Here is a 27717-nt window from a genome sequence, read left to right on the forward strand (position 1 = left end):
TTGTTTACCATGTGGATGTTCTGTGTTTTTTTATCTTTTTTCTACGGGTTTGAATTTGATCCTTAAATAAAATAAACAAATAAATAAACTATGGAGGACATTAGAAGTCTTTTTCTTTCAATTATGTACTTGAAAAAAAAAAATAAAGGAATAAACACATAGAAAGAAAGAGTCCTAGAAAACAAAATCTGCGGTTACTACAACAAATCTCTGTTTTTTGCATTCACCATCCTCCCCCTTCAACTTCGCACAAGGAATGGCGGGTGGCAGTCCAAATCGGAGCCTCTGCCGGCAGCACGGTTTTCTCAAAACCTTCAATTTATGCTATCTTCAGTCTTTTTCATTTGCTTCTCACTAGAGACAGGTGCTCTGTAATATGCTGGAACAGTCGCAGGAAAAAACATTTGTCTAACTCCTTCGGCCTTAATTATGGGGAATATGATTCCTGAGGCACTCTGCAGCAGAGAAACTTGTCTGGTCAGAAATCATATAAGCATCTCACCAGTGTGAAGAATGGAAAATACAACCAATTTATACTCACAGAAATTAATCTGGCTCCAATCCAGGCGCGTTTAGGCGATGGAAATGGCAGCAACAGTCGACCAACACCGTATACTGCAACAGCGAAGAAATGGAGAACCAAACTCAATGGGCGAGGGTTGAGTCCTGAGAGTAGAGATACTGGTCCATTAGAGAATACACCTCCGAGACTTAGGTAATCGAAGCAAGCCTGACGCATTTCTTTCCTCGCTTGATCAGGTGAAGAAGAAAAGACCTTGTAAAGGGCCCCTGCCAATGTATTTATAGTGGATGCCACTGGCTAAAAATTGAAGGATTATATAGACTCTGAGTTAGAATTTAGATAGCGCAGAACTTCGTGTTTTAAAACACCAACATATTAATATAACTTACCTTGCGCAGTGTGTAAAACGATTCAAGATATTTCGACAGTGTGGATGCATCATTTAGGTTGGTCAAAGGCCTGAGAAGATTCTGCAGCACAACGATATCAGACAATGCCACGGTCATTCCTCCCCCTGTTAGAGGGTGGCGCATGTTGAATGCATCTCCCATCAATAGTGCTCCAGGAGTAGGATAGGGAGCGGCTGGCATGCTTCTGTTGGGCATTGTCCTTATGGTACCCTTATCAACTGCAGCTATGAAGGCATCATAAAGTTGAGGGGGAATCTGCAATTGAAGTGCAGAGAAAACATGAAACCAAATCCTGGATTTAATGGGTAAATAGAAATGCAGAGAAGAAAAAAAAGTTCAATAAAGTCATAAAAAGCATATATATGTACGGTACCTGAGGAGCCACCACAGCCTTCAAATACTTTGCCATTTCACCATTTGAAATGGAAGGAACTTTTTGTCCAGGTACATCAACCAGACAACGAACCTCTGTACTACTGATTTGATAGAACAAAATAGGAGAAGGGTCTGCTAATATAACATGTCCGTGATTTGCATGCGGAAGATCGCAATTCTCCAGGATTAACCCAACAAAACAAGAAGGCACATCCACCTGCAGAAAACAAAATTAATAAAAAGAAGTTGATGACAGCTCTAGGCATTAACAAAGAAAGTTGAATGTCACATATGTTTTTAGTTACTTTGCAGAAAAATATAATGCTATATATCCAAACCTCACCTTAGGATCACAAAGAGAGCGACGCAAGTTGGAGAAACAACCATCACAAACAATAGTAAGAGGTGCATATGCTGTCATCTCTTGGCCAGTCTTATTCTTGTATTGCACACCTTTAATTGTTCCCTTTTCTTCAAGCAGAGAAGTAACTGTTCCTTGCTCCAATTGCACACTAAAGAAAATAAAAGAAAAGGGAAAGCATAACTACAAGTGAATAGAAAGTCTCCAAAGAAATGAAATATATTAAACAATAGCACGTGAAACTCGCCACTGAGTCAACAGGCAGAAACAAACAGTATAAAGGAAACCAACATTTGATCTGTATCAACCAAGGGAGAAAATGCATACTTGGGAAGAGTTGCAGCCTTCTCCCGCATCCTCTGTATGAAACGGCCATTGTGGAAGCTCCTTCCAGACACATCTGAGTGAAATTTCTCCAAGGGGTAAGAGAGTTTAGTATTTTTCCCGTCCTTGAAAAGGGCATAGCCGAACACCTGCTGAGCATCAATTTCCTCCACACAATCTGCAGTCAGATATAATTCAAAGTCCATTAACTAATGATTTCTGCTGTAATTCAGTTAATCAATTCGAACTAATTCACTATGAAACAGAAACTTGCTGCATAAACATATACATCTCCATGGTTAAAAAGTTTGAATGAGACTACCTTCTAGTCCCAGCTCAATTAATTTGAGGTAGCCTCCAGGTTGTAGTAGTTCACCAACAATTCGGTCTGGCTCTTGCAAGTCTCGTTCAATCACATGAACTCGACGTCCATCCTACAGTCCAAAGTAGGGTCATCAATTTCCAAAAGAAATAATTTGCAGTAGAATCAAACCAGATAAAAGAAAACTAAGCAATTGCCATCTCCCTTGGGGCGTCTTCAGCTTTGATGTTTGTTTTTTGTTATTAAAAAAAAAAAAAAGGCCCTGTTTCGACAATCTTTTACAGTATGGATACAATGTAAAAAAATTAAAAATTAAAAGTCAGGCACGAATATGAGCTTGAAAAATTAGGCTGCAAAGTACATCAAAGCTTAATTTCAATCCATGACCAGCGTTGTAAGCTTGAATCTGGTCAGTAAGACAAAACCTCACAAAAGTGCAGGCCCTTGTAATTACAGGACTTAGTGGTAGTTGGTAACAGATAAATTACATAGTCTACATTCTTTTCTTTTTGGTGGGAATAGTATGTCTTATTAGACTCTTCATATATAAGGAATATACTTTTGACAGCAACGCATTCTGTCCTTTACAATCCCCAGTCCTAGCTGGTAGACAATACAGGGCATATAGTAGGTATTCAAACGTAATGTTTGAAACAACAATCTAAACAACAAATATAAAAGATTGCAGAAAGAGATATTCCTTTAGATTTGTACCTCTACCTGTACGAACTAGACTTTAACAGCACACTTGATCCAATCAAAAGGTCTTAGTATTATCAATTAAAATTGAACACATAGTCATTGATCATATGTATTTTAACTAGGCAACCACTTACAATTTTACCAAAGATCCTACCAGCATCTACAGGCAAAAAGTTCATATATAAAGTTTTGACAGTAACTATGCGAGTGATGCAACAACCTCTTCGAAAACTAGAAAATTATTAGAGACCATAACAGCAAATTGAAACCACTATCTTTATTCATATTCTAGCATGATTATCAGAGATGATGTCAGATTAAGACATAAAGGTGTAAGCTACCTAGATGACATTTAAGCAGGTTTGTTTACTTGTTAAAGCTTAATTCAGAAGGTTATTAGAGTAATTCTGTATAATGTGTAGGTGTATATGGTGCCCGCGCTTGTGTGTCACTGTGTTTGTAATTAACCTTAATTTTATATTAAATCAAATCACTACCAGTTTTCAAGAGCGTCTGCTTTTTCTTTTTAACCTTTTCAAAATAATTCAAGCGCGTGTGCCTCATCGCACACAGCAATCAGAATACCATTCTGATTCAAATCAACAAGAAATGAAAACAAATGTGTTTGTTTGCCGAGAAAATGAAACTCAGAGGCTCAAACGAAGCATATTCTCTCACCTTGCCGAGAGTGTGAGCCAGAGCGGCGCCGGCGACGCCTGCTCCGACGATTATAACGTCGACATCGCCGTCAATAGATCTGCATTCTCCATTCGAGACCATGACGCTCTTCACGCACTCGCTTCTCTTCTCCGCCAAAGCGCTGCGACGATCGTCGTTCCTCTTCACCAGCGTTCTGTACAGCGCCACGAGGCCCAGCACAGAGGCCAAGATCCATCCAAGCAAGTACTGATCCGCCATTTCTCCTCCGAAAATGCGACTCGATCGAAGCTCTCAGAGACGACAAGAGGACGAAACGACGACGCGTCTCTCTGTTTCTCACTCTCTGTCTGTCTGTATTGGCTTTTTTTCTTGATGCGTCTCTCTCATACACACACACACTCTCTCCTCTCGAGTCTCTGGCTCTTCGCTGGCTCTTTGCCTTTTTTGAACGGTTATATATTGTGCAACGGTGCCACGATATGTGTGTTGGCAGAGCATGTTCACTTTTTATAGGGCTCCACGAGTCACAACGACAAGTATGTCACAGCTGTGCAATACGATGCGTTTCGTTGGATCTCTAACTTGTGCCCCGTGAGTGTTCTTGCTTAAGAGAAGCTCCAGCGCAGCTATCAAATCGGGCAAAAGGCCTCCTTGGTAAGCCCAATGCGGCTTCAGTGCAGGAAATTCAGTCCGGGCAAGGCATGGGCCCCATCAGCCTGGGCAAGTCCATAGGCAAAAATTAATTGGGATGTTGTCTGCGGGCTGCTGACGTCAGCAACTGATTTTCAAATATTTTTTTACTGTTGGACTCACCAGCCCACATTGCCCAATGGTTACAAGCCACGTGGCTTCTCCTAGAGCCTCCGATCGAAAAATCATGCACAACCTAACGGTTGTCCAATTTTTGGCTAAAAAAAATTGAAAAAAATATCAAAAAATTCTGGAAATTTTTTCTATACATACCTACCAATATTATTCACTTTCCAAATTTCAAAATTTTATCCGAAAATGTTATCTTGATTTTTAGGTGAGAATTTTACGATAAATATTAACACTTGGGAATCGAAAATCTTATCCGAAAAGCTTATCAAAATCAATGGTTTAAGTATAAAAAATAAATTTAAGTGAATAATAATTGACTTAGACTTAGCCGTCATGGGTGGAACCACAAATTGCAAGGCTGACACTATTTATGTGAATAATGGCAACCCTTACTTGCCCTTGCCCTAGACTTAGCCCTTATGGGTGGAGATGCTCTAAGATGTGCATATTGAAACCCAGGTTGACTAGTGCTTCACTATTATTCTAAGTTTTTTTTTATTTTTAATAATCATGTATTATTGAGGGGTGTACTCAATTAAGATTTTAAAAGAGTTTAAAAATTCAAGTGTACTCAATTAAGATTTTAAAAGAGTTTGTACCAATTTGGGTGTATTCAATTCGAATTTCAATTGATTTTAAAAAAATACATTGAAATCTAGGTGTATTCGATTATGACTTTTTATAAGTCAAACAAAGTTGATGTGTATTCAAAAAGTCATTTATTTTGAAGTAATTAATGAATTGACTGATTTCGTTAGAATTTAAAGTGACAAGTATAAATGCAAAAGGCCTTGATAAATTTTATGTAAACCCTAGAAATTTTGAAAGTGCTTTACGCTTTCCAGTCTTTGAACGTATGCTTGTGAAGTGGAGGTAACAAATCTTCTCTCTTTTTTTACTGTGCTTTTATATATGTATGGTCTCTCATCAATAGTCTTCCCAATAGTTGTTGTTGTATATCATATATCCATATATTCTCAATATCGATAGTCTTTCAACGTGTGTTTCTCTTTTTCCCAATGGTAGTTGTTGCTGTTACAAATAAAAGCTTCAATCTCTTCTCTTCGAATAGTTGTTGTTATTATTGTACATCGTATATCAATGTAAAATAGCATCCCAATTATTTTTTCTACTTTTCCTTCTTTTATTTTTTATTTTTTATTTTGGTTGATGTTAATTTGTTTTTGTACATTATGTTATGTTATAGCCTTCTTTATCGATATACAGGCATCCTTTCTTTTCTTTTTCTTTTTTTGGTTATGCCTTTTCCTTTTTTATTAGTTGTTTACAATGTTATATGTGCAATTCATATTTTTTTGTTGTTGTCATTAATGGAGATGAAAGAAGTAGATGTAGTACTATGAAATGAATAAATCAATGAAAAAAGAAGAAGAAAAGAAAATGGACGACGAAGAATTAGAGAAATATTATCCTGAAACCATAAAGATATTGTTGATGGCAACATAAGCAATAGCTCAAGTGCTAAAAAAAGGGAAAATAAAGAAAATAACATTTTAGAACTTTAATCAACTCCTTAAAATCTATGATAAAACTTTAACAAACACCATTAAAATCAATCTAGGAATTCAATCAAACTATATACGGAGTTGATAGAAATCAATTGAAATATATTGAACTCTATAAACTTTATAACTCCATTGAACTCTTTTAAAATAGTAATTGAATACACTTAAAAAAATACAAGTAATTTGATTTCCTTTTGTTTATAATCTTTTTATTGTGTATTATTGGGAGTTGTAAGTTGAAAGTAGAAATAATTACAAGGGAAAATTGTATCATACAATAATACGTAAATTATTTTAACAATTACGGGTTCATTTGATCTCTTGTTGTGTGGTAGTATTTATCTCGGCGTATACTCTTTTTTTATAGAACGGTCCTATGGGAGATTGAAACTCAATGACATTTCAATGTATATTTGATTTTTTTTGGCATGCTCTTCAATTTACAAGCATCCACACAGTATCAGAAACCTTTTTTCTATTATGCACGGCCAATGAGATTAGGGAAGAAATTAGATGAATAAATTACTGGTTGAACTGTGAATATTTTGACCAAAATTCCGTCTTGGGTTTAGAACTTAGAGTCTAGGCTCTCACGTCGAACAGTTGTCAAACAAGAAGAAGGTCGGGGGACTCGAAAAAAATAAATATAATATTTAGGATACGAACGTATTATTATATTAAATCACGTGAATCCGATTTGTACAGTATATTAGTCAAGAATAATTAAGCTGGCATGACATTTGATCTAAAATGAATAATATTGTAATCTGATTGGTGGGAGCGTGACAGGCATTACATGTTTTATGGAACTTTAAGAAAATGATATTTGGGAAAAGAAGAAGTGTGGAAATCGGATCAAGAGACTAATATTATTATAATTCATAGCTAAAAAAAGAAAAAAAAGGAAGAGAGAGATTAATATATTATAATTCTCAAACTTGTCACGCATCAACTTTCTGATTAAAGTATTTAATATATAAATAGTCTCAAACAAGTCTTAAAGTTAGAAACATTGATTGGATGAAATGTTGAGAATTTAGACGGTAGAGGAAAATTGACTGTAAAAAAAAGTTTATATCCTTAATTTTCTAAAAAAAGAGGATAGAAGGTCAATTTAAAATTAGGTACAAATTCAAAGAGCAAATCACTAGTATACCCATATAAATTATATACCAATATAATAGGAGGAGTAGTCGGACGACCAAGGTCCAAGACAAAAGTGTACTCCGCCGCTGAAGAATTCGGCACGCACACTCGTCCGTACGCGTCAATAATAATGCAACAATAATTTATTTTTTTATGAATTAATCAGTCAAAATGAGTTAGACATGATATAAAACCAACTGGCGGCATCAGAGTGTAGTTTGGGTTTGCCACTTGCATCGCATGTGTTGAGAAATATGTCCAAATTAACGGCTTCTTGTTATTAATTTGCCTAATGTAAAATCCCGCGCCACAACATACAAGTTTGACTCAAGATGAGTGAGCTTCACCATGGCTAGAAAACTTTTTCATCCATATAACTAAAAACATGTTTTGAACCTACATAATCATATTCTATTATAACAAGATTTTATAGCTCGATTGGTTAAAAGCATTTATTATGACATGTGACGAGACTATTCCCCCCACTCAAATATCTCTTGTATATTAAAAGAGGAAATCATATTCTATCCAATATAATTTTTTAAAATTTGTATTATTCTTAAAATTTACTAATGCCACGTCGTCATGCGATGCAAAATGAGTTTTTGAGCCCAATGCAAAAAGGACCCAACGGGCCTGTTGGCAAATCCATTAAGGTAGAAACTCGACTGAGAAGCGGAAAATTAAAATTAAAAGGCGGGCGTAGCGGCATTAGCGGGAACTGATTTGCGAAAGGCGAAAGAAACGAACCAAACCAAAAAGGCAAAGACGCGGTACAGCGAGCAACAGCAAAAATGGAATTTGAGTGCTCTGCTCTGAGTCTCTGGAGAGAGGCCCTATCTTCTTACTCGTCTCGCATCCAATCACTCAACAAACCCAATTTGGTTTCTCTCGACGACTTTTACCGCAACGCGCTCCCTTCTCTCCTCCACCAACGAAACCCTAGCCCCTTCATCACCACCTCCGAGCTCTCTGACCTCATGCGCTGGAAGCTCACACGTGGCAAATGGCGGTACCTCTCTCTCTCTCTCTCTCTCTCTCTCTCCTTCAACATTTTTGTGCGTTTATATATCAATTTTGCTGTTAGACTGAGGAGTGTGCTAAACTTGTATGTAAAATTGTGGATTTGAGGCCGAGGCTGTTGGATTTCGTATCGGCTTTGGACGAGGCCGTGGTGAAATCGGCCTCCCAAAAGGCGTTTCAGGCTCTTCCTGATATCTCAAAGGCTATCTCTGAGCTCACGGTGCTCAAAGGGGTGGGTCCCGCCACGGCCTCTGCCGTTCTGGCAGCTTACGCTCCTGACGTGGCGCCCTTCATGTCCGACGAGGTGAATTAACTTAGGCTTTTGAGTGCAGATTTTGGGTTTATTGCTTCTCATTTGAGTAATGTCTTTCTAGTTGATTTTAAAATTTAATTTGTGTTTGTTTGGTAACAGGCTATGGTTGCAGCTCTTGGCAACTCCAAAGACTATACACTCAAGCAGTACCTGTTATTCGTAAATAAGTTACAGGAGAAAGCAAAGGTCAGTCAATTTCTTCAGCATTGGTGTAACTCGGAAAATTACTAGATGACTGCAATGCAAGCATATAACACGTGCACATTATACAAATCTAGTGCCAATTAATATAGTGTAATACTGTGTGTGGAACAAAAATCATAGGGTGGGCGCAGTTGTAAGCGCAACCTCCCTCTCGCATCCACCCGTCACATGCTGTCCATGCGATTTGATGACCATGAGAGGGCACGCATACTCCCTGCCCAGTTAAACTTTCTCAGGGCTGATTTTCATCCTCATGAGCATGAAAGCTGCTATCATTGTAATTCCAGCCCTTTTTTTTTTTTTTTTTTATGGTGATTGAGTGTAGCATGTCCATTTTTCCATACTAAATTAAATTATCATATTAAGTGTGCCAAATCTGTAAGTTGTGATAATTTTAGTTTGGCATGGTGTTAACAATAATATTATCTAAACTAATGTCACATTATTTACTTTTCCATGGATTTTGCTACCACTTTTAACTATCTGCTGGTGGAATGTATGCAGGAACTGACTGCCGAAGGGGAGACCTTCACGCCATCAGATGTAGAGAGGGCTTTGTGGAGTGGTGCTGTAGGGGCCAAGCTGCCATCTTCGCAATCAGATCCGGACCTCAAAACTGATAAAAGTAAAAATCCCAACAAGAGAAAGCGAAAGCGCTGATGTAGTGCTCTGCCATTTAACTGGCTTTGGCAATGCTTGTAAGTTCTAACTAACTTCAAAACTACATTAAAATGCTGTACAAGCAAGTATTTTATCAACTCTCATGAACAAAGCTTGTGCTTTGCATATGTTGTAACCTATCTCTGTAGCTTGTGCTTTGCATTTTGCAAACTGTGAATCATTGACCCATATGAGTAAATATTGTCTGAATTTATTTTATTTTATCAGTTTCTGGGATTAAAAAAAAACCCTAATTCAACGTAAACTAGAAGCCCGTTTGAACTTTGGCCCTACCATTAGCAGTTACTGTTAGCATATGGTTTGAATGAAATTCTAGACAGACTTTGTTGGTTTTGGTCTATGCTTGGTAAAAAAACTCTGCAATACGTTAAATTGGTCACCCCCTCTCAAAGAAACGCGTTGAATAAAATTTGAAACGCCCAATTGGAATGAAATCCATAAAAAGGCTAATTATCTTTTATAGTCTCTCCTATTTATTGGGCCATCCTAATGCTTTGCCAAATCGTAAGGAGTTTCCCAAGCTCTCCTTTTGTCGTTTGTTTTCACATAACGGCCTTCCAATTCCAAGCTGTAATATAATCTGCAAACGTGTCAACGCGCTATTCGTTTCCAGGTCGGTTCCTGTGCGGCCAACAAATCGGATAAAAATCCCTTCCCCAAACTCCCTCAACGGCTTCAGACCAAAAAAAAAAAAACTCCCTCAACGGCCAACCCAACAACCCCCATAATCTACCAAAATGACAATTGTCTCGTCGGACAGGAAGTACCGGCGCAGCCCCAAAATTCCGCTCCTTCCCCAGAAGCATGACGACCATGACTCCCCCGAGGTCGGTTTCAACGGCGCGTCGTTTTCCGGAGCCGTCTTCAACATGTCGACGACAATCGTTGGAGCCGGGATCATGGCTCTGCCGGCGGCGGTTAAGCAGTTGGGCCTGATTCCGGGCCTAATTATGATCGTTTTGGGGGCTATGTTGACCGAGTCGTCCATCGACATGATCATGCGGTTCACGCGAGCTTCCAAGACAGCCTCGTATTCGGGTCTGGTCGGCGACGCTTTCGGTGGGCCCGGACGCACCCTCCTCCAGCTCTGCGTCGTCGTCAACAACTTGGGCATGCTCGTCGTCTACATGATCATCATCGGTACAGTTTCTGCTCAACAATACTTTTTATTTTTAATTTCTGGAGTTTATTTATTTTTGTGGTATAGGGTTTTTGGTCAACGAGGTTCTAGCTGCTAAGCGACGTCGTTTGTGCCCCAGCTTATATTTTGGGAAGGGGCTAATTTTGGAATTTTGGTGTTGCAGGGGATGTGCTGTCGGGGACTTGGTCGGAAGGAGTACGCCATTCGGGTGTAATGGAGGAATGGTTTGGTCAACGTTGGTGGACCTCACGGTTCTCGTTGCTTCTTCTCACCACGCTCCTTGTTTTGGCTCCTCTTATTTCTTTCAAGCGCGTGGGTACATTCTCTACTTCTCTCTCTCTTTGTTTTTTTTTTCTTGTTAATAATTACACATTTTGACAAATTGTAGTCTCAAAAGAACTAGTTGCATTATATAATCATAACGTAGTCCAAGTTAGTCCATTTTCTGATCCTGCTTATATTGTCATATAAGCAGCTACAGTTCTGGCAATGAACTTGCGTTAGTTGTTTTGCTTGAACAACTATTGAAGACTCTGAACTTCCTGGAGTTATTTACGAATGAATGGAGGCAAGCGTTATTATGTATAATTAGGAAAAAGTGTTCATATGTTCCTAAGAGATGATATCCGATCAAATACCACGTAAATAGGGTTTCAGCTGTTGACTGGCATAACAATTATTGATTCAGTGACTGATTTCTGTACATATATTATCTTTTTGTGCTAGATTCGTTGAGATACACATCAGCATTGTCTGTTGCTTTGGCTGTTGTTTTCGTGGCAATAACAGCGGGAGTAGCGATCTTTAAGTTGATGGATGGAAGCGTTGCATTTCCACGTTTGATGCCCAAACTCGTTGACCAGGCATCATTTTGGAAGCTTTTCACTACCATTCCCATTCTAGTCACTGCCTATATCTGCCACCACAACAGTAAGTACTCCATATGCAAATAAGCCTGCTAGATTTCTGTTGTTTTTATAATAGAATTATTGTTAAGGAAATAATGCTTTGCGGGTGCGGTAATTTGAAGATGATTTTAGTCCATTAAATTTGGTAATGAATACTAAGGGAGTGGTTAACAATGGTCATGTTACTTTATATTTTGCTCGTAAGATACAAACGACCACCATAATCGTAGGCACTGATCTATCTCACGGCAAACTACTAGTTAGCCACTACACTTCAAGCTTATCAAGTGACTCAGTGGATACACTTTGGTTCTAATTTCTACAACCATAGTGCATATTGTAATCTTAAATGGCATTTGATTGCTTAATACAAGGATGCGTATTCTATTAGCTGACTACTTTTCTAATGCACTTGCAGTTCACCCAATAGAGAATGAACTGATAGACCCTACCCAGATGAAGTCAATAGTGCGGACCTCCCTTACATTTTGCTCAACTGTTTACATTGCGACCAGCTTCTTTAGTTTCCTTCTCTTTGGGGATCACACGCTGGATGATGTGCTGGCAAATTTCGATGCTGATCTAGGAATTCCATATAGCTCATTTCTTGATGATATTGTGAGGGTTAGCTATGGCGTCCACCTGATGCTTGTTTTCCCCATTGTATTTTTCTCCCTTCGCCTCAATTTAGATGGTCTTCTCTTCCCCTTTGCCATTCCTATTGCATTTGACAATCGAAGATTCTACACAGTAACTGCAGCTCTCATGGGTTTTATTTTTCTTGGAGCCAATTTTGTGCCTAGCATCTGGGATGCCTTTCAGTTCACAGGTGCTACAGCTGCCATCTCCGTTGGTTTCATATTTCCCGCTGCCGTTGCGCTTAGGTAAGCAACATTGACTATAATTAACTTGTTATAACAACAATGATAGAATTGCACGTCGAAGCATAATATTTTTCTAAGCTCACACACTTGAACAGAAGGACAAGCTAAAAATAAAAGGTTGCATTTAGCACTTGATGTTTTGATTGACCGAGAAGAAACCTTCCCTGCTTTGACCTAAAAGCCATGCCTTCCTCCTGTGTCCTGTTATGCAGGGACACTCATGGAATTGCAACAAAGAAGGACAAACTAGTGTCATGGGTGATGATCTTTTTAGCAGTCTCCTCAAGCACAGCGGCCATCTCCAGTGACATTTACAGCATTGTCAGTCGTGATAAACTCGCTGGAAGATGACATACGATAACAGCAAAATTTTCCATTCGTTTAATTTAGAATTAGATTAGATTCCTTCTTCTTTTCTCCATACTTTTTTAATACACACTTTTCTTTAACTTTTTTTTTTTTGGAATAATAAAAGCCTACTAATCATTGATCATTAAGAAAATAAAGCATTGCTTTATCATGTTGTTATGTGGAAAGATTTATCAGGTGGATAAAATTACGATTAGCTTAACCAGAGAGGTGTAAATAATGATTCTTATTGGTCCCCACCAAACACCAAAGCTGTTTGGCATTGCGTTGTTGTGGCATTATTCGACTCAAAGCTTTTCATTGGTTGGGATTGGATGATCATCTGTGCTTGCTTTTTGAACCTAGTTTACTGGGTCGTTTTCAATTTTTCTCAATTGTGACAATAGCATCCGAAACACACATGCCCTGCCCCTTTCCCTTTCTCTCCACCTGGCACATGTAGAACAGCTGTTTCACTTAATCTCAATTGACCAAGACATGAAGATTGATCAGTTAGGTCACATTTTTCACAACCTCAGAAGCTCTTATATTGTTTTCGTACACTTTCATGGTTTCATGGTTTCTCTGCGCCAATAATATAAAATTTTCTTTGGGATTGTTTATTTATCAATCTGACGTCTTACGTTGCTGTTGTGGAAATCAGACAAGTCCATTTGCCTATTGGTCGTCTTCAACAACTAAAATATATAGCTGGGCCTTGTGTTTGTCTCCTCCTTGATTTATCCACGTGGATGATGTTATTGTTATTACTAGTTTGTCTCCTCGATTAGAAAAATATTTTTGCATGATGTTATATAGCAATTCTACAAAGGCTGATGTTTGGTTTTTCACTTTTGAACTTGCGTGTAAGAGTACATCTGCCCAACACTAGTTTTGTCAGTTGCATTGCATCTTAACTGGGATAAAAGTAAAAACCCATAAATTTGATGCAAGATTCCATGACAGATGGTTCTGCACGATAGAAAACGATGTTTGAAAGATTCAAAATTAGACAAAGTCATCTTGAGCCAGTAGGAAGGAGCTTTAGCAGAATGAGACAAACAAAAGTTTGGAGCATTTGGGAGCGGCTGGAATTTGGCCAGGCCATGCCTACATTCACCCCTGTTTTTGAATGTTCTGTTTATATTTGATTGAGATGTTCACGGCGCTCTCTTTTTTCAAATTTACACAAACATTGCGTACAAGCATTAAGTAAGAAGGTGTTTGGCCCGTGGTCCGTACTGAAACTGTTGTTTGCATTACTAAAAAAGAAAAAAAAATTGTTGTACATCGGATGTTAACGAAAGTTACAAAACATAAATCGTAATCGCTAGTAGCGAATTCATGATTTGAAATCCAATTGGGCGATATTTACATTAAAAACTCGAAGTTATGAGTGAATCTTATTAATATATAAAAATATACACCTAGTAGGAGAACGTAATGAGCATTACCCTCAAATGCATATCTATACATAAATAAAAGTACAGCAAAAAAAAACTATTATTTTTCTTTTAAAAAAAAATTCCAACAAATTCTTTATTTTCTTGGAGTTCGGATTGTGATCTGACATAACAAAAGATAACCTATTTAATACAACATCCCAACAAAAAATCAAATAAATTCTCATAATAACATTAATGCCTTTAATCAAACATTAACATACCAACAACAAATCAAAACATCTCAAAAATACCAATATCAAATCAAACATCTCAACAAAATTCCAAAAATCAAAGATCTAATTAATTTCAACATAGTCAGCAAATTATAATTCATTCTTTAAGTAAACTATAGAATAGATTAGAACACATAGAAAATTCAATGTTGTCATATAGAAAATCTTAAAATTTTAGGGTAGGAAATTAAAGAGGAGAAATTTTAAGTTATGCATACATATGGCTTACTTTTTGGGTGGGCATTGGTTTGTATGTTTCACATGGGTGGGCAATGGTTTGTATGTTTCACATGGGTTGGCCTATTTTATATGGGTATTTTTAATTTTTGAAAATTTTGGGGTAGGCAACAGCCTACCTTGCCCTAGGTGTAGGACCGCCCCTGATAATCGCGATTTCGTTTATTGTTGAACTGATAAAATATAATGCCTGCTAACCGAGTTGAAGCTAATGGAACACCCTCTCCCAATTATAGCTAAATGTATATGGCAGTCAACTAGGTTGTATTGGATCCTTAGCCTTAACAAAACCTCCCATCTTACTAGACAGAATGAAATGTTGAGTATTTGACTTGTTTGCTATCTCATCCTTTTTGCGGTAAAAGCATGAAGGATTGTTGAGAAATGGCATCATATCATCACACTAATGATGTGCCAATAATAGAAGAAGTGCAAAAATAAAGTAAAAATTTGTGACTTGGATTATAATAGCAATGAATTTGTTTGAGAGCAATTTTATACCTATCATTACAGTCGGCCCATTTCCATCTCCAACAAGAACGACAATGAACTTGGACTGTCTGGACATCCTCAAAAGTCATGAGTCACAATAGAAAAAAGAAACAAATGAGAGGGAATTACAAGACATGGACAGCATTACATCCAAACACAAAAACAAATCAGCACGTTTGCAGTGCACAATTAGATGATTTAAACCAATCAGAAAACGACATGTCAATTCGTGGTTGACACTTCGAATCTCATTTTTCCAGTGCAGCAAGCAAACAACCATTTATTCAATTTTTTTAAAAAAATTAGAAGTTTGAATATTTGACAACCCATTGAATTTGAATATATAAAACAATTTGACGAAATAGTCCAAACGATATTTCTTGCAGTCGTAAGCTTTTAAAAGTTAATTTTGCTAAAACAAATGGGTTTTTTATATTGTAATATTTGATTAATGATTGATTTACATAAAGCGCAGTGTTATACCTATAATATATATGATATCAAAACACAGAGATACAAGTTACATATCATTGTGATATAACTAATGTTACTAATACAATTAATTATCAATTAACTATAATATTAGGAGGTATAGTACTCCGAATCTGCTTTAAACCTGCCACTTGGACAGTCATTATGATCCCTAACGCATTTAATTATGGATTGAATGCAGTGCTCTTTGATCGCACCTATCACCTAATCTTTGATTAGATTTAAAGATAGAAAATGCCACATGGACCTACATGTCCTCCAACTTTTACAACTTTCTATTTTGTTTAATCCGTTGCTGAATTAAAACTTCTATAATTCTCTGTGTGTTACTTGTTTTCTTCTTTAGAATTTTAAAAAGAAAACAAAGAAGAAGAAATCAAAATCGAAAGCAGTCACAGTGGAGCTGTCATCCACAATTAAAAGTTATATTATCATTGCTATTCCAAAGCCAATTTCGCCGTTTAAATATCATTAGTTATATAATACAATACTAATTCAGTCATTAGTGTCCTAATGCATGACATATATTTCTGTGAAATGTTATAACCAAACAGTGCGACCTAACATTATTGTTTTTCCAGAAACATGTTATGATTTAAATTGTAGAAGTGAAATAAAATACGTACGTGCAAAAGATTTATAGTTTAGATAATCCATGTACTCGAAATTCCATGTTAGATTTTTCATTCTCTAGGTATCACTGGTATTGAAAAAAAAAAACACAAAAGAAATACAATGCTTATTCTGTAATGAGAATATAAATAGTTTGGTTGGTGTAATGAGTTATGAATGTCACTCACGTAATAATACGTGCATCTCGTTTCATTGCATGGGTTTAAAATTTTCATCTATAAAAAAACGATGGAACGTTTTTCATATGAAGTGGGTGGGATGATGTGGCAAGTAGCCGGGAATTACTCAAAGAGAGCTGTGGCCAGGCCAGTCACTGCGGGTTGTGGTGGGCACCCAATTATGACCGAGGACCACCGCCATTCCACGTGTCTACTCATTCGGCCATCGTGGCACACACTTTATGAAAAACCTGGTTGTCACGTGTGGTTTGTGTTCCTAACTCATCGATCTCTTGTGTCAAGATCGACGGTCCATGTTATACCTCCCAAGAATCGACGGACCATTTGTTTTACAGTTTTCACTCCTCGTCCTTGTCTCAATATTACTAGGAAAATGGTCTATATTCTTGTCAGTGGAATAAAAAGACAGTTTTAACCCTTATTCTGTATGTATGCACTCTGTCCCAGTCATCTCCTGCCAGACATTTTTTCAAATATTTTTTTTTGATGGAGGAGTTTTTGAATTTTGAAAAATGGCTCGCTGCTGCTCTCACTTTACTGACATGCCTACGCCACGAGATTTGTTAGTGTGTGGCGCGTCAGCATAGGAGCACCACCGTAACAGCCTGGTGCTCAGTATTATTTACTCGTAATTATCCCCCGTTCATAAACTGAAAGTTGTCGGTGGGTAATGAGGAGGCGAGGGTAATTTAGACCATTTGTATTATCGTATGTTGTCCTAGCGATTATAATTTTTTATGGCGCGCCAGACACTAGTGAACTCGCAAGCAGAGGGCGCGTCGTAAATCATGTTTGTAGAATAATTTTGCATTAGTTGGATTAATCAACATATTAAACCTCTCGATTTTCCCTTGTTTAGTATTTTTTTGGACAGACGATAAGATAATACAAAATACTTTTACAATTGGTTAATACACTCACAACAAGATTGAATCACCACTAATAAGGTATCGAACTCATCACAAATATATATCGTTTTCGCTATCCATGTGAGTTATCATTCAATCAAATGAAGACAAATATCAATAAACCAAAGGCTAATTGATATTTCGTAAAGTTTCTTTAATAGACTTTGGAATCATGAGGGAAATAATGAATCAACTTCAAGTAACAAAATAAATATTTATAGATTATGATAAAGTGAGCTTAGTAGATCATTGTAATAAAGTTGACATAACTTAGTTTAATTACATAAAATCAGACAGCCATGCGCTATTTTGCATGTCATTTGTCATGCAAAATTTGAAACTCACTGCTGAAAAATAAATGTCATATCAATTTTGGTATATCATGTTTACCACATTCAAAAAATACTCATCAATAACCAACTAAATATAGCTAAATATGATGATTTATTTACTAAGATACGAAAGTCGTTGAAGTATTTATCTTTCTGAACTATGATTCATAATAAATTATTTTGAATTCTCATTAATTATCTACCGGTGCCTCCACTATTGCTCATCACTTTACCCTTTTGAAATTTATGCTATTTTTATGAATAAACCAAAATACAATCTAGTAAAATTAAATTATCATTCGGTAGTGTGATGCACGCTCTTGTCGCCGCGTGGATGATGTCCAAAAGCACTGTCTCTAACTAAACCAGCTCATTTGAAGCTTCGAATTAGCGAGACTGGTCTGGAGGGACGTGGTCATTCCCTCCTCTTCGTCCAACAAAATTCTAATAACATCCATTACACAGTAAATAAAACAAAAAAAATAATTATTATGAAACTAAAAACAAAACCAAAATAAAAACCTTTTTTTTTTTTTTTTTCCTCACTTTTGTCGCATCAAAGACGCACTTGGTGCTGGTGGTGGTTAGATCGTCACCCTGTCTTTCTCGTTGAACTTTCGTCTGTTTATTTTTATTGTTACTATTCACTTATTATAATTTCCATTTTCTAAGACTTGAAAAAGTAAAAAGAGAAATGGTAAAAGACGTTTGGATTTTTTCATTATGAGCTCTGAATTCACACGAGAAGCAGCAACCCAGGAATTGGAAGGACGAGCGAAGCATCTGATATCCTCGTCCACGCGGGAAAATCTCTGTAAATTCTCGTATACCCTTTTGTGAATTGCAGATAGTAACCCCACAGAAAAAAGAAAAGAAAAAGATGGGTCTTTTCTTTTTGGTTGTGAGAAGGAAAAGTCTAGGGCTAGGGCTTACGTTGTTGGTTGTTGCTGATTTTATCATCGTTTGAAAAGAGTAGGTGAAGGAGGAAAACCCCAATAAAAACGTAAAAACAAAAAAAATAGTAAAGGCACAAACTTTGTCTGTCATTGTCGGAAATCTGCGCATTTTCTTCCTTCCCTTTTCTGAATTTGTATTTGGGTTTTGTTTGTGAAACCCAAATTAGCTATTAATCCATGATTGTTGTGATTTTCTTTCTTTCCAAATCAGCCGGGGGGTTAACGTTCTGTGGTTTGGTGAATTTAGAAAGAAAATCTGGCGGTGTTATGGTAAAAAATATCAGTTTCAAAAAGGCTTTGTGATTTTGACTCGAGAACGTGGGTTCATATGAATATTTTGATATAGTTTTTGTCAAGTTTTTCTCTTCTCTCCTCCCCTCTTTGATTTAATTATTTATTCCGAATCAAAATCAAAGACGTGTTGAGCTGTTACCATCTCTCTCTCTCTCTCCTCTTTCTCGTTGCTCTTCTTATTGCTTCCGAGGCCTCTTTTGCAAGCTGTAATTGAATGGTAGCACATTTGGCCTCAAGCCCCACACACAGTCATAACCTTTCTTTGTCTCTCTCTCTCTCTCTCTCTCTCTCTCTCTCTCTGTGGAAATCACTTGTCTTATAACTTGTCACCGAATGTCACAATGATTTAGAGACGCCTTGCTCTGCTTTATCAACCACGCGTCCATCTTCATCTCTCTCTCTGACAATGAGATCAAAGCTCTAGCCTTTTTCTGCCTGCTGGGTCTCTTCATATTCAAGCGGTCGAAAGGGGTTTTGGCTCTACCGAGAAGAAAATAGAGAAAAAACGTTTCATTTCTCAGCTGGGTTCTTGAGATCAGACCCCAGAAACCGGAAATGGCACCCTCCTTCAGCTGGTGGTCTAACAAAGACACCCACCGAGGCACGCCCGTGGTGGTCAAGATGGAGAACCCAAACTGGTCCATGGTTGAGCTCGAAGGTCCTTCTGAGGAGGACTTCCTCATCTCTGAGTCACCGGGTCGAGTTCGAGGCAAAAACGCCAAGCAGTTCACTTGGGTCCTCCTCCTCAAAGCTCACAGAGCCGCCGGTTGCTTAACCTCTCTCGGCTCCGCAATGTTGGGCCTTGCGTCCGCAATACGACGCCGTGTGGCCTCGGGTCGGACGGACACCGACACCGACGTCGAGCCCATCGGCCGCGGCAGAGCAGTCGAGAACCCAGCCGTAAGGAGCAGGTTCTATTTCTGCATCAAGATGTTTCTGTGGCTGTCTCTGATTTTGTTGGGTTTTGAGGTGGCTGCTTATTTTAAAGGTTGGCACTTTGGTTCACCACATCTTCAGCTTGAGTACTTGTGGGCTTCACCAATGGGGGTGAAGGGAGTGTTTGATTGGGTCTATTCGAAGTGGGTTTTGATACGTGTGGAGTATCTTGCTCCTCCACTTCAGTTCTTAACCAGTGCCTGCATTGTGCTTTTCATGATTCAGAGCTTGGATAGACTAATCCTCTGTTTGGGGTGTTTCTGGATCCGGTTCAAGAAGATCAAACCAGTCCCAAAAGAAGGTGCTTTTGATCCTGAATCTGGGGAGACTGGGTATTTCCCTATGGTTCTTGTTCAGATCCCCATGTGCAATGAAAAGGAGGTAAATTACAAGCTCACTTATAGCTCTTATGGTTTGTGTTAGGTACACTTACTTTGCTGGTAGAGATATCTTTTGTTTTTGTTCTTTTGCTTTTGCTTTTGGCTGACTGTAGAGTTTGAAAATCAGGTTTATCAGCAATCAATTGCTGCTGTGTGCAATTTGGACTGGCCGAAATCGAAGCTGTTGATTCAAATTCTTGACGATTCTGATGACCCAACAACCCAATTTCTGATCAAAGAGGATGTCCATAAGTGGCAGCAAGAAGGAGCCAACATTTTGTATCGGCATCGAGTGATTAGAGATGGATACAAGGCTGGTAATCTCAAGTCTGCAATGAATTGTAGTTATGTCAAAGACTATGAATTTGTGGCCATTTTCGATGCCGATTTTCAGCCCACCCCTGACTTCCTTAAGAGAACAGTCCCTCACTTCAAGGTATGTAATTGTTAATTGTGTTGTTATGGTTTGTTGTCTTTGTTGGGTTGTAATAATCTCTGTGATCGAACTACATTATCATGTAGAATCCATGCTTCTAATGAGAAGATGCTGTTAATTATTATTCTTAAGCAAACCACGATTACTAGAATCAGTTGAATTAAAATTCTACCCTTTGTTGGCATTTCAGGATAATGATGACCTAGGGCTGGTTCAGGCTAGGTGGTCCTTTGTGAACAAAGATGAGAACCTATTAACAAGGCTGCAGAACATTAATTTGTCATTCCACTTTGAGGTAGAGCAGCAAGTGAATAGTGTGTTCATTAATTTCTTTGGGTTCAATGGGACAGCTGGTGTGTGGAGGATAAAGGCTTTGGAGGAAGCTGGTGGGTGGTTGGAGAGGACCACTGTGGAGGACATGGACATTGCTGTCCGTGCCCATCTTCATGGATGGAAATTCATTTTCCTCAATGATGTTGAGGTACAATTCTGTCCCAAATTATGTCTGTTAAAAGTGAGTTTACTCTGTTTCAGTAGTGGACTAATGGTTAGTGCTATCTCTGTGCTCAGTGCCAGTGTGAACTACCAGAATCTTACGAAGCTTATCGGAAACAACAGCACAGATGGCACTCGGGGCCTATGCAGTTGTTTCGCCTCTGTTTGCCTGATATCGTAAAATCCAAGGTATATATACTTTTTGCACTACTTGTTCCTTGTCCAATTAGGCCTATTTTGCTGTTTGTTCATAAAGTTATTGTGGATTATAGTTCACTAATACGTTTCGCATACTTTGCTTGTCACAGATCAGCATTGGCAAGAAATTCAATTTGATCTTTCTCTTCTTTCTGCTCCGGAAACTGATATTGCCCTTCTATTCTTTTACCCTTTTTTGCATAATTCTCCCCATGACAATGTTCATCCCAGAGGCTGAGCTACCAGCGTGGGTTGTATGTTACATCCCAGCTACCATGTCATTTCTCAACATCCTCCCTGCCCCAAAAGCCTTTCCTTTCATTGTTCCTTACCTTCTCTTTGAGAACACCATGTCTGTGACCAAGTTTAATGCTATGATATCCGGCCTGTTCCAGCTTGGTAGTGCATATGAGTGGGTTGTGACTAAGAAATCCGGTCGTTCCTCAGAAGGTGATCTTGCCTCCTTAGTTGAGAAAGAGCCAAAGCATCAAAGAGGGGTGTCAGTGCCGGATCTTGTCGAAATGAAGGAAGAAATTAGACAGCAGGAGCAAAGGGCTTCCAGGAAGAAGAAGCATAACAGAATATATACAAAGGAGCTGGCATTGGCTTTTCTTCTTCTAACGGCTTCAGCAAGGAGCCTTCTGTCTGCTCAGGGCATCCACTTCTACTTCTTGTTGTTTCAGGGGATATCGTTCCTGCTGGTTGGTTTAGACCTAATTGGTGAGCAGGTGGAGTGAAGAGAAAGTAATAAACTTTGTAGGGATATATGGATGATCTAAAGTAGACACAGACAACATGGGTGGTAAAACCATATCCAAGTAGAATCCAGAAAGAAGAGTCTGGAAGAGAAGGTTGTAGAGGGCTGAGACTGAGAGTACTCTCCTTCTTGCTTGTCCTCCACCCTCCAGACTTCCCCATCACATACCACCTTGAAGGAAAAGAATAGTTTGTGCTATATGGAGAAAGGATGTCATCTTGGTCAAACGCAGATGGTACTCAGAAACACAGATGCCCTTCAACATATTAAATGTTTTGGTTATTTTTTCTATTTATTTTGATTCTTTTGTTTGTAGTCAATTCTTTTGTAAGAAAATTTGTCCTTAAAACATCAAACACAACATCTTTACAGTTTCAAGGCCATCTTCTTGATGCTCTTCTGGATGCTTTCTTCCATCACCTGATCAAGTATAGCCTAAATAGTATAGGTTTCTTCTCTTTTTTGTTGAATTTTTGTAACGTCAGAAATGGAAACAACTCCTCACAAGGTTGAGGTTCTTGGATGCTTAAAAAGTTGGAATGAGCTCTTATATTAAATGTTCAGCTCATCCAGCAGTGGGTTCTTTTGGCACAACACCAACCAGATAACAAGTTTTAAATAATATATAATCAGTAAAAGTCTGATATGCCTTGACCAGATTAAAGATTTTTGACCAGATTAAAGATTTTCAGATGTCTAAACTCAAAAGTACTCAAAACAATTAGGTAATTGTGATATCCTACTTCAATTCTGTCACCTGTCAAAACAGTCACGACAACAACTACTTACATGATTTATGTTATGATAAGTGTATTCCAACAATTTTTTCTTTTGGTTTTTGAAGATTTGAGACAGACTTCATATACACGACTTCAAGACGATATGATCTTCTCTTAATTCCCAATTCATGATAAGTAGAGAAAGGACTGAAACACGGTTAAAAGGATCAAAACCAACCAAGAGAGATGGGCAAGTGAGCTGTCTGTTTCTTCAAGGTGTGAAGAATTTTTTTCTCAGGTAAAAAGCTAGAAGCTAGAAACGTGATGGGCTGCTGCAATAATAATGAACCTTAGACTCGGACGATATAAGATGATGACCAGACCTGACGTGTTAATTGGTGTTGTGCTGGTTCTTACCATGAAACTGCATCATCTACATGCTGTATCGCATCGCAATCCCACAACCCACAAGAGAGAGAGAGAGAGAGAGAGAGAGAGAGAGAGCACAGATAGAGTTGCTTGCTTGCTGCTTCGTCAACTGGTTTTGATATCATCTTATTGCAGAAGAAGCATCAATCTCTTTACTTGTATGGAAAAGAAACTGACTTGTTTTTGTTCTACTTGTTTGTGTGAATATTTGGTTTGCATGTAAAACTTGGAAGAAGGAAGTTTCACTTGAAACAGGACTTGAAGCTACCAAGATTGCTTTGCTTTTATCTGATAATTCACAAATATCTAGCAAAATAGATAAAGTTTTTTTCTTTTTGATGCGAAAGTAAAAGTTTAGTACCCCATGAAATTGAAACTACTGTTTTCTTGTTTTGTTTTTGGTCTCAATTCGCTGGTGGGGTACCTTTTGTCTTTTCCCTCTTCAAAAAGGCATTAAATCAACAACTAAAACCGACTTGGAGAAACATAACTCATAATTTATTGCAATAAAATGGAGATTTTTCTGAGGAAGTTACATGAATATCAAAACAATCTGTTACTCCACATCTATTTTCTTATCATGATGCACTCTACAAGAAAATAAAAACATTTCTTTCACGGTTTCTTCCCCAAAAACCCTCTGAAAACTTCAAGCATAATCCTATTCTACAAACACCAATAACAAAGTTACAAACAATCATCTTCACCAATCAAAGTCTTGCCTTCCTTGTCTGATTATACACAATTTTTTTTTTTTTTGGTAATATAACAAAGTCATCTTCTTCTGCTAAAAATTCGAAGAACAAACAATTAGGAACTGAGAGCCTATACAACTGAAAAACCTTCCTCTTTTGTTTCCTTTTTTTTTTTCCTCCAGTTTTTTCTTCTTCTCTAACTGAGTCAAATACAGTTAACTGAAATTTTGAATTATCCGTTGCGAGGGAGGAGACCATAATATCTGTTCCAAACTTATAGCTCTGATTTCAAGCGGCCTGCTGAACATGATAGCATGTTAAGGTAAGAAGAATGTGAGACATAAATTTCCAGTGATTGCATGCATGAAGTTGTGTTACTTACCATTTTGTCCCAAATTGTCAATAGCTGAACTAGAATCAAAACCCATATGGAAAAGACCTTGGAGCTCACTGTCTAACACAGTCTGAAAAACCGCACACACTATTAAATCAACAGATGTCAATCGAAAGGATGATAATGGCATGATTTGAAGATTCTCAAATTACCTGAGGCAAGGAAGGAAATTGTGGAGCTGAACTTGGCATACTTGGCAAGTTTCCTGGGAACATACCGTGAGGGTATGTGTGAGAAGAGCTGATTCCAGGACTAAACCCGAAGATAGCTCCACTGCCACTTCGTGAGTTAAGAATCTACAAACAAAGGCAAACCAAGCTCAAGTTTAACACATTTACCCAATAGTATTGAAGCAAATGACAAAATTATCGACTAGTAACTAGGGTGAACTCACATCTTTGGATAGAATCCGTTCTATATCGATGTTGAGTTCTGGATTGACTGTCGCGAGTTTCATTGATAAAAACTGGAACATGAAAGAAAGACAACCTTCACTGAATCATAGAACATTTAGGAGCTACAAAACCACGCTACTAATATTTTACAATTATGCACATGGTTCTCTAACTTCAGCTGCTGTAATTCTGTTCAACTAGCAGAAGATGCAGTGCACCTATACATGTATGACTACGCAGATACATTTCAATTTACAAAACATGGAGCTAATTCCTCATTTTAGATTGCAGAATATCTTACCTCAACTTGCTGTTGCAGAGATTGCACATAGTTGATGATCTCATCAAGCATTACAGCCTTCCCAGTAATCTTGAAAATTGATTGGTTATCTAATTGATCAGTATTTTATATAACATAAAGAGATCATTCAGAATATTGACCAACTCTGAAATTCTGAATACCTTATTGCATCCTGGAACAAGTTCTTGAAGCAATCTCATCCGCTCACTAATCTTTTCTCTTCTAACCTGCAAGCAGAAACTTTCATTGCATCAATAAACTAAAGAATAGGAGATTTTCTTGAAATTTGATACACAGATATATAGTAATGAGAACATACCCTTTCGGCGAGGCTATGACTATTTGTAGCCTGACCCCTTCTGGCTCTAACATGAATGTAACTGTCCTTTGGATCTCCGCTCTGAGAACTTTCTTTAGCCTGTTTGCCCATCTGCTTACTGCGCAAATTTGCAGCTGTGTTGTCTTCAACTTTTGCTTTTTTCTCATCTTGTTCTTTCAGATAATCAGAGCTCTCCCCAGACAGATCCTTGTTAATTTCCCCTTCAGCATTCTAGTACAGATAACAAAGCAATTATGATCACTAGGGCACTGTATTGAAGGGAAACAGAATCATCAATATCCCAATTGATACAAATTGATCATAGCTCAATTTACCTTATTTGGACTGAATGCAGAATTGGATTCAGGAACTCGTTTCCTTCTCTTTCCACTGGGTGAAGATCCTAAAGCACCCTCTTCCGAAATTTGGCGATCATCATGAGATTGGGCGCCAATTGTTGAAGTCATCTCAGGGCCCCCCTCCCTGTTTGGGTTATAGTTCGCAGCACACCCAGGGTTTGCAATCTGAGCACACTCAGATAGGCCAAAAGAACCAACCATTTCTGAGAAGCTCCCACTTCCAAAACATGGAAGCTTTGGCACCATTTCTACATAGCTTGAATCAGATGGATATTGAACAAGGTGAGAGGTGCTACTCATTCCCGGATTTTCCAACGCAACGGGGTAAGGAGGATTGGAAAATTCTCTGTGAGAAACGACTGAAGAACCTCCAAAATTATCACTCTGACTCAATGAAACAATTGGATCCCAACCAGAACCAAAAAAAGGGTCAGCTCCATTTGAAGGCTTAAACATGGATACTGAGCTCATTGTTATTTGTGAAACCTTTTCAGGCAGTGGATTTGTGCTCATCCCTGAAGATGGGCAATTCAGACTTCCCTCATTTCTATGTTGAAACCCCCCATCCTCACTGTCATGACCACCCATTTCTGAATTCAGAAGCTTATGGCGTCCCCCTATATATTATTCAAATGACAACACCCCACTTAACAGTTGGCGAAGACCAGGGCTACGAATAGAAAATGAAACACAAGAAATCTATGAAACTAAAGCCAAAGTGGGTGGCTTTGACCAAAATTGACTGGTGATATCTTGCAGACTCGACAAGGAACAAGTAACCTTTGCAGCTTTATAGACCTGAGAGGGTGCTAAAGTAACAACAGATGCCTCTCGTTGCAGAATCCCATGGACACAAAGTGAAAGGATAAATCCAGTGCATCAGGCATAAAATCTTATATGGTACCAGCTACTCTCCTCTTCCTTTCAAAAACCCTAGGATCAAGCTTACTCTATTGCGGAGAAGGAAAAAATATAAAATGGAAGAAAATGCTCCCCACAGACAAGAAAAGTGAACCTTTCAGAGCATAAAGTAGACATAGACAAACAATGACATTAGCTAAGTAACAGCTCACCAGAGTAACAAAAAGAAAGCAGATTCCCTTTTACTCTTTTGCATAGGGGTGAACTAAAATTTCATATCCTCAACTCAATCAAACATCAATCTGATTGATGGAAAACGGTTCTGAATCTCTTCAACTACGACCAAAATTGGGGAGAATCACTCCAAGCTTCAAGCAATGAATGATTATAATAAAAAATATGGTTGCCAGTTACTAATAATAAGGAAATAACAACCAGCTGAAGTTTTGAATAAAAAAGATCCAGAACCAAGAAAAAGGAAAGTTACAGAACCCCTTTTGAGATATTCTCAGATGGGTACCCAAGAAAGACCAAAAGGCATCAAATTCTACTTGAATTGTGCAAGAGCTGAAACGGACAGGGTTTTAGCAGTCCCCTTAATTGGGTTTTTGATTGTACCTTCAAAAGCATCAAATGCTTGGTTAAATTCGACGAGAAAAACCCAATTCACCAATTGGGTACTTTCAAAAACAGCAAAGGAAGCATCAAGTTCCAACCTTTATAGATAAAAAACAATGCAGAGAGCTATGGAGCTAGAAAGAGACATAGAAAGAGTGAGACTTTGCTTACCTGCTCAAGTTAACAGGTGACATGTATGATTTTAAAAGACCAGACTAACTACTGCCAACTGCTCTTGTTGGAAAATTATTACAGAACCTAATCTCTTTCCCTTCCACACTTTACTCTTTGTAATTTCTCTTCTCTCTACTTTGAACTTTCTTTCTTTACAATTTATCAATTATAATAATGGCTCCCCCTGTATTTTCTTTCATTTAAAATTGAAGAGGTTCTTCTCTTCAAGGCCAAGCTTTGCTTGCTTCCATCTTTGACATACTTTTTTTTACTGACACATTTGCCAACTATTCTAACAGACCTCTCTTTGCTGTTACACACTCATTTTTCTCAGTGCCAACTAACCCCCTTTCATTTCTTTTGAGAAGGCTCATTAT

At 38.0% G+C, this 27717-nt stretch overlaps 5 protein-coding genes across 9 annotated transcripts; 3 read left to right on the plus strand and 2 right to left on the minus strand.

The window, feature by feature from the left end:
* Positions 1 to 95: 95 nt before the first annotated feature.
* LOC117615124 (squalene monooxygenase SE1-like) lies at positions 96 to 4160 on the minus strand. Its single transcript, XM_034344135.1, has 8 exons — positions 3696 to 4160; positions 2316 to 2427; positions 1997 to 2171; positions 1652 to 1820; positions 1307 to 1525; positions 913 to 1188; positions 542 to 820; positions 96 to 455 (listed from the first exon to the last, which is right to left on the minus strand). The coding sequence occupies exons 1-8, from the start codon at positions 3933 to 3935 to the stop codon at positions 315 to 317; spliced, it is 1611 nt and encodes a 536-aa protein (XP_034200026.1). The 5' UTR covers positions 3936 to 4160; the 3' UTR covers positions 96 to 314.
* Positions 4161 to 7856: 3696 nt separating this feature from the next.
* On the plus strand, positions 7857 to 10116 carry LOC117614667. Of its 2 annotated transcripts, XM_034343553.1 has the most exons (5): positions 7857 to 8183; positions 8303 to 8498; positions 8607 to 8693; positions 9216 to 9409; positions 10006 to 10116. In XM_034343553.1, exons 1-4 carry the CDS (start codon positions 7966 to 7968, stop codon positions 9369 to 9371), a joined length of 657 nt encoding a protein of 218 aa, XP_034199444.1. In that variant the 5' UTR covers positions 7857 to 7965; the 3' UTR covers positions 9372 to 9409; positions 10006 to 10116. The 2 variants fall into 2 exon arrangements, with proteins under 2 accessions (XP_034199444.1, XP_034199443.1); XM_034343552.1 differs by lacking the exon at positions 10006 to 10116 and having other exon boundaries at positions 7884 to 8183; positions 9216 to 9595.
* Positions 10039 to 12842, plus strand: LOC117614666 (amino acid transporter AVT6A-like). Its single transcript, XM_034343551.1, has 5 exons — positions 10039 to 10532; positions 10697 to 10849; positions 11260 to 11463; positions 11860 to 12325; positions 12538 to 12842. Exons 1-5 carry the CDS (start codon positions 10130 to 10132, stop codon positions 12674 to 12676), a joined length of 1365 nt encoding a protein of 454 aa, XP_034199442.1. The 5' UTR covers positions 10039 to 10129; the 3' UTR covers positions 12677 to 12842.
* A 6110-nt stretch (positions 12843 to 18952) lies between these two features.
* Positions 18953 to 22600, plus strand: LOC117637050 (probable xyloglucan glycosyltransferase 12). Its single transcript, XM_034371806.1, has 5 exons — positions 18953 to 20191; positions 20318 to 20626; positions 20817 to 21107; positions 21197 to 21310; positions 21430 to 22600. The coding sequence occupies exons 1-5, from the start codon at positions 19430 to 19432 to the stop codon at positions 22054 to 22056; spliced, it is 2103 nt and encodes a 700-aa protein (XP_034227697.1). The 5' UTR covers positions 18953 to 19429; the 3' UTR covers positions 22057 to 22600.
* A 1167-nt stretch (positions 22601 to 23767) lies between these two features.
* On the minus strand, positions 23768 to 27717 carry LOC117614427 (transcription factor bHLH74). Of its 4 annotated transcripts, none has more exons than XM_034343232.1 (9): positions 27338 to 27693; positions 25664 to 26304; positions 25329 to 25559; positions 25171 to 25236; positions 25010 to 25078; positions 24708 to 24779; positions 24466 to 24609; positions 24302 to 24383; positions 23768 to 24219 (listed from the first exon to the last, which is right to left on the minus strand). In XM_034343232.1, the coding sequence occupies exons 2-9, from the start codon at positions 26273 to 26275 to the stop codon at positions 24194 to 24196; spliced, it is 1302 nt and encodes a 433-aa protein (XP_034199123.1). In that variant the 5' UTR covers positions 26276 to 26304; positions 27338 to 27693; the 3' UTR covers positions 23768 to 24193. The 4 variants fall into 4 exon arrangements, with proteins under 4 accessions (XP_034199123.1, XP_034199122.1, XP_034199124.1 ...); XM_034343231.1 differs by having other exon boundaries at positions 25664 to 27166; XM_034343233.1 differs by having other exon boundaries at positions 23768 to 24216; positions 25664 to 27717.

This window comes from Prunus dulcis, chromosome 1, assembly GCF_902201215.1.
Source record: "Prunus dulcis chromosome 1, ALMONDv2, whole genome shotgun sequence".
NCBI lineage: Eukaryota > Viridiplantae > Streptophyta > Magnoliopsida > Rosales > Rosaceae > Prunus > Prunus dulcis.